The sequence below is a fragment of the Helianthus annuus genome, chromosome 4 (assembly GCF_002127325.2).
Source record: "Helianthus annuus cultivar XRQ/B chromosome 4, HanXRQr2.0-SUNRISE, whole genome shotgun sequence".
Taxonomy (NCBI): domain Eukaryota; kingdom Viridiplantae; phylum Streptophyta; class Magnoliopsida; order Asterales; family Asteraceae; genus Helianthus; species Helianthus annuus.
In genome coordinates this window covers 17,654,731-17,665,411 of record NC_035436.2, presented here as the reverse complement: position 1 = coordinate 17,665,411, position 10,681 = coordinate 17,654,731, and the positions used below count along the sequence as shown (strand labels likewise).

The window sequence follows — 10,681 nt, the reverse complement described above, 5'->3', positions numbered from 1 at the left end:
CGAAACTTCGCGTAGAACAATATTGAATATACAAGAAACGATGTTTGCCATTTTAACGTTTTACTGAGGAAATAGTGTATCTGAAAGAAACGTCGATTTTTTGGAATCTTTGATGTTTGAGTGTTTTGGCGTTTTCTAAGATGATTGGTATATAGTAAAATATGGCGTTTTGGAGTATGTGTGTTTGATGTTTTGGGGTTTTTGGCGTTTATAAGATGAATGGTATATAGTAGAATATATGGCGTTTCAGGTTCGGGGGGGGGGGTGTGTTTTATGTCTGAGATGTTTTGTTTATATAGGGATGTGTTTTGGCCCGTAATAGCGTTTTATTTATTAGTTTGGCTTTTTTGGTAGAGAAGTCTAAAGACCCTTTTACTCTTAATGAAGCACGTCCACTTAATAGAATTCGTGCTATTTACGAAAACGCCACCGCGCCAATCTAGTTCATAGATTGTTTTGATCGGACGATCCACAAGCGTTCTCACCATTCTCACACTTTCCACCGTTTTCTCTAAAACCTGACCCTATATATATAATATAAATATAAATATAAATAAATTAAACAAATTTTCGTTCTTAAAAAGTTAAGCTATCTCAATTTAATATCTAGTCTCTAATAAAATACATATATAACTAAATACCCTCATTCTCATTCCTAGTAACACTTGAGGCACTGAATATGTGAGTTTAATTCAAATATCGCGTAAAAAAGTCTTCGTTTCTGGATTTTAAAAGTCAAACTTAATAGCACAAAAAGACAAAAACATAAAAAAATAATTCTTGTTTCACTGTATGTAGCTAAGAAGTTAGAAGTTGGTAAACTATATATAACTAGGGTTAAAGATCCGCCCGCGTTGCGGCGCGGGTGCATCGTAAACATTGAATAGATTAGTCCAAACATTATATGATGCATTAACCATATGAAAACACACATTTCGACGTATCTAGTTGAACTCAGTGTAACCTGTATAAGCATTGTCATTGGATCAAACGTAAAGTAAATGAAATTCATATCGAACAATAACTTGAATTTATACGAAAACGTACATAAAAATATGCACGTAAAAATTGTTTCTTTAAACGAAAACGTATTATATTTGACTTGACTCGTCTATAAAAAAAGTTTACGTCGGAATGTAAAAAAAATCATATTTATACATACCCGTACATAAAATATGCACGTAAAAATAGTTTTTAAGTGAAGGAAGTATAGGGGTAAACCGAAACAAAATATTAGTAAAAAAATTAATAGGTTAAAACCGTTCGTAAAACCGTGCCAAGTAGCACCAATGCAACAACGGCATCGACTCTCAACATCGTAAAAATAAAATAGATAAAATGGTAAAAATTACATTGAACGAAAAGGAGACTAAAATTGTTGAACCATACACACCCGTTACAGTGTGTTAATGCGAAGAAATTAACCGGAAACGTAAAACGTAGAAAATAACAACTTAGTTGATCTAGGACCCGCCCATTGCGGTGAAGTTTTCAAAAGGGAAAAAATGGACGCGTTGCGACGGGTCTGTCAAATATGAGAAAATAGAGCAAAAACGTTGAAACTCACATGCACGTCACTACATGTTAACTCGCAAAATTTAGAACGAAACGTAAAACGAAAAACTTGCGAAAGATAAAAAGTATGGGGACCAAAGTTGTAAATAATAAAGTGTTGTGTTCAATTCAAAAGATGAAAAGTTTGAGTTAAAAGTAAAAATTCAAATAGGTTAAAATGAAAAAGATAAAACTTTAAGGTTGAAAGTGGAAATCAAGTAATGGGTTAAAATTTAAAAGATAAAAGTTTAAGGTAGAAAGTGGAAAATCAAATTTTTTTTTTGAAAAAAGCCCAAAGCATAGAGTACAAGTGATGATGCATAAGAAAGTTGTAAATTTATATATGGGATAATACTTCTCATTTGGATTTATGTATATCAAGTGTGACAACCTTAACTGGTTGACGAGATGAAATTACTGAACCCAAACATAATTATATAAAAAAAAACTTAAGAAGCGAAAAGGATAAAAACACGAAGAGGACAATAAACTAAAAATTGAAAATGGAACACATGTTGTTACATGCACATATACAATACAATTATACAAACTATCTGGATGTAAATTATTATATAATTACAAGGACCAAAGGTTTTTGTCTAAAAAAAAGCTAATTTTACGTAGAGAATTGAAACACTTATATGTAATGAATGAGAAATAATTACATGCAACTAGAGAAAGAAAGAAAGGCGATTCCCTTACATGTCAAATTTAAATTAATAAATAAGAAGGTTAACGTACAATCTTCCTTAACGTGTAATGCGTACGATATTAAATCACGCATGTTATAAAATTCAAACTCCATCACGCATGAACAAAACCACATAATCATGCATGAAGAAATTATATAATCACACATGAACAAAACAAAAAATTACGCATGGGGTAAACCCCTAATCACGCATGTTCTATCTTGTTCATACGTGATTAGGGTTTGAATTTTATCACATGCGTGATTTAATATCTTACACATATTATATTTAAAACTTTTTCTATGAGTTTATATACGACTCTTGCAATTTATACTTAAAATTGCTACTTATTACATATGATGTATGATGTATCTATCAACCGTCATAACTTATGACTTATGAGGTTAGGATAGCCCAAGCTCATTTTTAGTCTTCAAGACTGAACTCAAACGCACCAAAAGCACTACTATCATGTTTTTCAAGAGGCAAATAGATTCTCAAAAAAAAAAAAGAAAAAAAAGTAGAATCTACAAAAGTCAAGGGGCTTGAAGTGCAAAACTACATTACTACAAATAAGAAGAACATAACGTGTGGATTCAACAATCAACATTTTCCCCATAATTCATCCTCAGGGAATTCAAACCAGCCCACATTTTCTCTCGATCTGTTCATTTTCAGGTAATATATCACAAATTTTATATTATATTTTCGTTACGCATTCAATTTAACGCATGTTTAACCTATGAACTCGTTAATTCCATCTTTGATCATTACTTCGTTGCTGAAGATTTCATTCATCCACCATTAATATGATTGTTACGGATCCAATAAGATATACAACATGATTACATTTGCTAGATGTATTTAGGGTCCGTTTTGGTATATATCCCATCTTTGATGAATTAATCATATAATGTTACTCCTCGAATCAAATAACTACAGGACTTCGGTTATAATAAGGGATCGAAAGTATTTTTTCCCATAACTTATTATTCGTTACCCACAGTTGCGAAGCTTGAGATTTCTGACCGGGGGTTGAAAACATATATACAAAAAATTTCTATAAAACCGGGGGGTCAAAAACGTATATACCCAAGAATTTCTATACGAAAACTACATGCTTTCCACTACTAAGTGAAAAGTTCGGGGGGTCGGCCGCCCCCTTCCTCCCCACAAAGCTACGCCCTTGGTTACCCAAAATTGTCGTGTGTTTGTTCCCAGTCAGAACCCATGACTGGTGTAAACGAGTCAAGCCGCTCGTGAGACGCCGATAAAAGGTTGAGTTGAGCTGGGCTTAAATGATCTTGTGACTGAAAATAAGCTTGTTTAATAAAGGAGACCGAGCCATGAGCTTCACTTATCCAGCTTGAATAGGCTCGCGAGCCTAAACGAGAATAAAATTTACATATATATTTAGAATATAATTAAATATATAGCAATTATTATTATGTAAAAAACCATGATAAAAATAACTAAATGGCTAGTATATATTATTTTGTAACAAAAATTATAGTTTTAAACACTATTTAAAAATAATTATAAATATATACGTATAATTATAAACTAAAATAGGGATATAAAGCTTGAGCTTAGGCTCGACTCGGCTCGTTTACACGTCTTATCTTGATCCACTAAACTAATATGGTTTGTATATCATTTGTTATTGTTAGAATCAAATAACAGAATATGATTCTTTTGTACAGTTTATTCAAATTTTAAAGATGCTTAAGATCCCATCTCATCAAGTTGCTGGACACCATGCAAGTAGCGCGACACGCGGGCCCCTCATCGATGATTCGGGCCGCTTTTACAAACCTCTTCAAGGCGATGAACGTGGGTCAGCTGAAGTAACTTTTTACGATCAGTTTACTTCCAACACGCAAATACCGGATCATATTCGTAAATTCTTCCCTATTTATTACGGCACTAAAGTTATGCAAGCATCAGATGGATCCGAGCATCCGCATATCGTGTTAGAAGATCTCACCACACATCGAGAAAATCCCACCATAATGGACATCAAAATCGGGTCCCGAACATGGGGCCCGGATGCATCTAACGCGTACATTGAAAAATGCATGAAACGAGACCGTGAAACCACTACCGTCAAGTTAGGGTTTAGGATATCGGGTTTACAAATATACATTAACGAAGGGGTCGGGTATTATAAGCCGACTAGAGATCTTGTACTCAAAAGTAGCGTAGATGATGTTAGATTGTTTTTTAAGAAATTCGTGTCGTCTGACCCGAACGTGGAATCAGGTATGGGTCCGGACCGTGATTTGGCATCCGTGGTGTATGGTGGGCCCAATGGGATTTTGGCCCAATTGTTGGAGTTAAAGGCATGGTTTGAGGATCAAACTATATACCATTTTAGTGCTTGTTCACTTCTTTTCATGTTTGAAAAGGGGTTGGTTTTAGAAGGGGGGAGTCCAAATGCACAAGTGAAGATTATTGATTTTGCTCATGTTACTGAGGACGTAACGGTGTGATTGATCATAACTTCTTGGGTGGGTTATGCTCTTTGATAAAGTTTATTTCTGTGGCAATCGGAGATCAAAATGGACATAGCTAATAAATGGGTTGACATTTTTTTATCCATTTTATTTGGAACCATTTTATTTATGAATGATTCTGGTTATGTTTCATATCGGAGATCAAAATGGACATAGCTAATAAATGGGTTGACATTTTTTTATCCATTTTATTTGGAACCATTTTATTTATGAATGATTCTGGTTATGTTTCATATGTTTTTATAAATTTTAATTGTATTTTCAATGAGTTTATTTATCCTCTTTATTTTAGTAGTTCTTGTAATCATATCATAAATATTTTTTAAAACAATATTTTGTATTTAGTTAACTAGTTTTGATCCTTAACCAACTCGTAGACTCGCTTATTTTGGCAACTCGACAAAGAATCTGTTGACCATGTTTGACTTATGAATAGTTTAACTTTTTAGAAGCACCTTCATAGTTGACTTTTTGTTGGTGACCCGAGTGGCTTCAGTTATCCGTCAGTAATGTTCGGTGTTTTCTCGTTGGTGAAGTTCTTACCCACGACCAGATTTTCCATATAAATAATGGCCGTTGCTATCTTCACCAACAGATAAATGACAAATCTTCCCGTGAAAGTCCTTTAATTTGTAGCGTTGGGATTGTTTTGTGTCATTTTCTAAACCAGACCGTTTCAGTGATATTGAATACCAACCATCCAATGCTAGCAGGGGCGGACTTACGTGTAAATTACGGGTTCCCGGGAACCCAGTCTTTTTTTTATTTTTAGTGTAAATATATATAAGAAGCTGAAAAGGAACCCATAAGTATATTATAAAAGGAACCCATAAACATAAAAGGCCTTGGTTCCACTGGTTATAATCCCGCTTTTCTTCCTAACCCACCCGGGTTCGAATCCCGTCATTGCATATATTTTAGTCCGGTTTTTTTTTTTTAATTTCTCTTTTAGTTTTTTTTTTTTCTTTAAACTAATAGAAACATTAAAACCCATTTAGGGTTATATTGTAAAACACACGCCGCACATTTGTAGAACACTCGAACAGCAGCAGCAGCGAACATCATTATCTCCGCCACCAGTCCGCCTCCGGCCTCCGGCCTCCGGCCTCCGCCCTCCTCCGCCTCCGGCTGCTCCGCCGCCTCCGGCTCCGGCTCCGGCTCCTGATTATCATCATCTCAGTTCGATTTCCGGTTAGTTTTACAGTTAGTTTTAACTTTATATCTATCTCTTTGTTTTATATGATTATATGAACGAGGTTGATGATTGTTGGGCCTAGGATAGTTACCAAGCTTTGTTTATGCCTTTTGTAGGAATTCCAAATTGTTTATCAAAACTTAATTTCATATATCAAACACGTCGGTCAAAAAAACATGTAGGAATTCCAAATTGTATATGCCTTTTGTGGTGTGGTGGTCAAAAATTGTGGTTTTAAGTTAACAGTGGGTTACTGGGTTTTGAAAATTGGGGTTTTAAGTTAACAGTGGGTTTAAAAATTGGGTTTAAAAATTTCCATTAAGTGGTTTTTAAGTTAATATTGCTGCTTAGAGTTAATATTGAATTTGTTTGGTATTTAGGCATTATCAGTTATGCAGAAGAATATTTCAAGTTTCTTTCAAAGGCAACCACCACCTAACATTGAATCGTCATCTTCAACTAGTAAACCCTTGAAAATCGTTTTGGATGATCTTCCGTGGGATCCTTCCGAAAGGAAACCAATTTCATCTTATCACCCTAGTCAAAAAGATGAAATTAGACGAACATATTTGCTTCGAGGTCCATGTCAACCGAAAGGGAAAAAAACAGATTTTCCACAAACACTTATTGGTAATAGTGATAAGTTAAGACGGTTCAATCCAAAATGGTACACAGAAAAGCATGGAAATTGGTTGGAATATAGTGTCAAAGCGGATAGAGTGTATTGCTTATATTGTTACTTATTCAAAGAAAGTGGACAAAAAGATGCATTTGCGAGTGAGGGGGTACAATGTTGGCATAGGAAAGAAGAAAGATTCGAAATTCATGTTGGTAAAAGCAATAGTTTTCACAACAGGGCGGTTCAAAAAGGAGAAGACTTACTTAAAGAAGCCCAATCTATACCAGCGGTTCAAAAAAAACCCGAGCAAAACAAAGAATATAGAATCCGATTAAGTACTTCGGTTATACTCGCTAAAGGATTGTTGAATGGCGGATTACCTTTTCGGGGTCATGATGAATCTGAAGCATCCTTATATAGAGGACATTTCATAGAGTTTTTAAAATTGTTCGCACAAATAAATGAAGAAATTGCAAAGTATATATTAAGTAATGCTCCGAAGAATTGCCAAATGACGGCTCCATCAATACAAAAAGACATTTGTAATTGTTTTGCAGAAGAAGTGTTAAAGATGATATTTGAAGAGCTTGGTGATGATGTCTTTTCTTTATTAGTTGATGAATCGAGGGATATTTCTAAAAAGGAACAAATGGCCGTGGTTTTGAGATTTGTTGATAAATTAGGATTTGTGAAGGAGCGATATATTGGTGTAGTTCATGTTATGGAAACAACCGCTTTATCTCTTAAATCTGCAATTGATGAATTATTTGCTCACCGCAATTTAAATTTGGGTAGGGTTAGAGGCCAAGGATATGACGGTGCAAGCAACATGTCCGGTGAGTTTAATGGTTTGAAAACTTTGATTTTGAAAGAAAATTCTTCGGCATATTATGTTCATTGTTTTGCCCACCAACTTCAACTTGTTGTTGTGGCCCTTGTAAAAAAGCATCTTGAAATTTGTAGATTTTTTAAGGAAATAACAGATTTAATAAATGTTGTTGGTGCATCGTGCAAACGAATAGATTTGCTAAGAGAAAGTCAAAGAGAGCTTTTGGCATTGAATCCGGAAGTTGTAATCGGAAGTGGGAATAATCAAGAAATGGCACTTACAAGACCCGGAGATACACGTTGGAGCTCTCACGAAAAAACACTTCTTCGTTTGCTTACCTTATATCCTTGTGTTATTGAAGTGCTTGAATATATAGAAACTTCGGCATGGGAACCAATTCACAAAACTCAAGCAAATGGACTTCAATTATACATGAAAAGTTTCAAGTTTGTATTTTATTTACATTTGATGAAACATATCTTGGGAGTTACTAACTTATTGTGTGTCGCTCTTCAAAGAAAGAATCAAGATATTTTGAATGCAGTTGAGTTGGTTAGATCTACCAAAGCATTATGCTAGTCCTTTAATTTTATCATCATTAATTTGATGTATTTTTTTTTAAATATTATCGTTTGAAAAAGTTATACCCATCTAAAAATCTTGATGATTTTTTTTTTAAAGAAAGTGCCGAAGCTTCTCTATAGAGGGCTAAAGCCTCTCTAGAGATGGCTGAAAGGATTAGAGCCGCTATAAGGTTTTTTACGCGTGCCGTCGCATATTGGTTGGTGTTCGCTGAAAAGATTTTTAATGACGCTTCAGCAACATTGATTTCCGTGCAAAGGCTCATGGTGGGGTTTCAACCGGTTATTATTTAAAATTTGACTAGTAAACGACTATTTTCGTTATTTTCCCTATAGCGACTCTAATCCTTTCAGCCATCTCTAGTAGGCCTGGCAATAAAAACCCATTTGGGTTTTTTGGGTTATTTTGGGTCATTTTAAAAATGAGGATGGGTTAGAATTTTTTTATTTTTTTAGAATTTTTTGGATTTATAATTATTTTTTAGATTTTTTTTAATATTTAGAATTTTTTAGATTTTTTTGATTTTTTAGTATTTTTTGGATTTTTTTATATTTTTTTGTATTTTTATTAATTTTTTGATTTTTTAAAAAATTCTTGATTTTTTATATATTTTTTGATTTTTATATATTTTTTATTTTATTTAGATTTTTTTGGAGTTTTTATGATTTTTTTGGACTTTTTGTAATTTTTTGGATTTTTTATTATTTTGTTGATTTTTTAGACTTTTTTGGATTTATTATTTATTTTTTGATTTTTTTGATTTTTTAGGATTTTTTAGAATTTTTTGGATTTTTTATAATTTCTTGGATTTTTATTATTTTTTGATTTTTTAAAATTTTCTTGATTTTTTATATTTTTTATATTTTTTATATTTTTTTATTACTTATATATTTTTTTATTTTTTTAGAATTTTTTGGATTTTTTATAATTTTTTGGATTTTTTATTATTTTGTTGATTTTTTAGAATTTTCTTGATTTTATATAATTTTTTAAATTTTTTTATATTTTTTTGATTTTTTAGAATTTTTTGGATTTTTTATAATTATTTTGGATTTTTTGTATTTTTTTGGATTTTTATAATTTTTTTGAATTTTTTATATTTTTTTGGATTTTTTATAATTTTTTTCGGATTTTTTTATAATTTTTTGGATTTTTATAATCTTTTTGGATTTTTATAATTTTTTTGATTTTTTAGAATTTTTTTGATTTTTTATCATGCCCAAATCAATCTTAACAAAAACTCATTTTAACCTAAACCCATTCTAACCAAAACCCATCCTAACCAAAACCCATCCTAACCTAAACCCATCCTAACCCATCATCCAAACCTACCCAACCCACCCATTTTACCACCCCTATCATATGAGTCAAATGTATGGCTGTATCTTTGGAGACTCACACACCATAAAAGTAAACACTCTAAGGAAGTGTTTTCATTAATAAACCTTAGTTTGTTCCTTTTCATTCAACACACAGTTGCACTGACATCTTTAATTAGGCCAGCCACAAACATAAATATTGCACAACATATATATGTGCTATAATCCTAATAGCACAACATTATTATGACATCAATTCAAACCTAACACGTGCTACTAATTTGCTTTATATGTAACTAGTGGTCTAATTACCAAATGAGAATAGATTTTAGTTCATCTTATCCATGGAATCAGGGATTCTAGCCACCACATCTTGCAACATTATCTCATTCACACACGACATGCTTGCATGCTGGATTTTTGCTTTCATTTCTCTTAGAGCATTCATTAGTTTCCCAGCCTGTACGTCTGTGTTTCCCGATTGTACCCGTATCATTACATCATTGCCAACGATCTTCACTTCCACTTCCCTCAAGCTACTTGTTTTAGTTTTGGTTGTCTTGTTAACACTTGATGTTTTCTTAGAAGATAGGTACAAATCACAAGTTTTGCTGTTTTGTTCGTGATTTTCCATTGTATCAACCATTTCCACCTTCATTTTCTTGGGTTTCCCTTGGTGATTGTTACGACGGTGTAATTGAGATTCAAGATATGTGACTTTTTCTTTCAGTTTGTTGATATAGCAAACAACGTCTGATAGGAGGGACGCCTTGTCCATCCTTGACACATTCGGGACAACAGATCGGAGGGCGTAGAATCGTTGGTTGAGCTTCTCACGTCGCTGTCGTTCTGCCTCCACGTGGTTCACCGCTGGAAACCTGCCCCCTGATTTTTTTCCTTTCACTACAAAAAGACACAAAATGGTCACGTTTATTATTCACAAGCTTAGGGAAATGTATAACTTTTATGACATTGTTTACACTTATAACATACATGTAAATATTTCATAATATCTCCAAGTGATGGACTACTATGAGCCAGAAAAAACTTTTAACACCTCCTATAGAACTTCTAGTAGAATGTCTAGTGTTGAAAATTAAATAGTGATTGGAATTAATCTAACATAACAACTCACGTGACATAGCTATGTACGTTGAAATGTTTAGGGTTGTAGATGTTAGAAAAACATTGTCAAGGGTATTAAGAAATGGGTGGGTTGGGTAGGTTTGGATAATGGGTTAGGATGGGTTTAGGTTAGAATGGGTTTATTAATAAATGGGTTAGAATGGATTTAGGTTAAAATGGGTTTTTGTAAAGATTTATTTGGGCACGATAAAAAATAAAAAAATTATAAAAACCCAAAAAAACTATAAAA

General features: G+C 33.0%; 3 protein-coding genes across 3 annotated transcripts; 2 read left to right on the top strand and 1 right to left on the bottom strand.

Annotated features, from left to right (window-relative positions):
* The first annotated feature begins 2,843 nt into the window (after positions 1 to 2,843).
* Positions 2,844 to 4,822, top strand: LOC110873246 (inositol polyphosphate multikinase beta). The gene is made up of 2 exons (XM_022122182.2): positions 2,844 to 2,924; positions 3,950 to 4,822. The coding sequence occupies exon 2, from the start codon at positions 3,968 to 3,970 to the stop codon at positions 4,736 to 4,738; it is 771 nt and encodes a 256-aa protein (XP_021977874.1). The 5' UTR covers positions 2,844 to 2,924; positions 3,950 to 3,967; the 3' UTR covers positions 4,739 to 4,822.
* Positions 4,823 to 5,774: 952 nt separating this feature from the next.
* LOC110870270 (zinc finger MYM-type protein 1-like) lies at positions 5,775 to 7,984 on the top strand. Its single transcript, XM_035989241.1, has 3 exons — positions 5,775 to 5,953; positions 6,338 to 7,412; positions 7,599 to 7,984. The coding sequence occupies exons 2-3, from the start codon at positions 6,350 to 6,352 to the stop codon at positions 7,982 to 7,984; spliced, it is 1,449 nt and encodes a 482-aa protein (XP_035845134.1). The 5' UTR covers positions 5,775 to 5,953; positions 6,338 to 6,349.
* A 1,650-nt stretch (positions 7,985 to 9,634) lies between these two features.
* Positions 9,635 to 10,084, bottom strand: LOC110870269 (transcription factor bHLH14-like). The gene has a single exon (XM_022119459.1). It carries the CDS (start codon positions 10,082 to 10,084, stop codon positions 9,635 to 9,637), a length of 450 nt encoding a protein of 149 aa, XP_021975151.1.
* Positions 10,085 to 10,681: the final 597 nt, after the last annotated feature.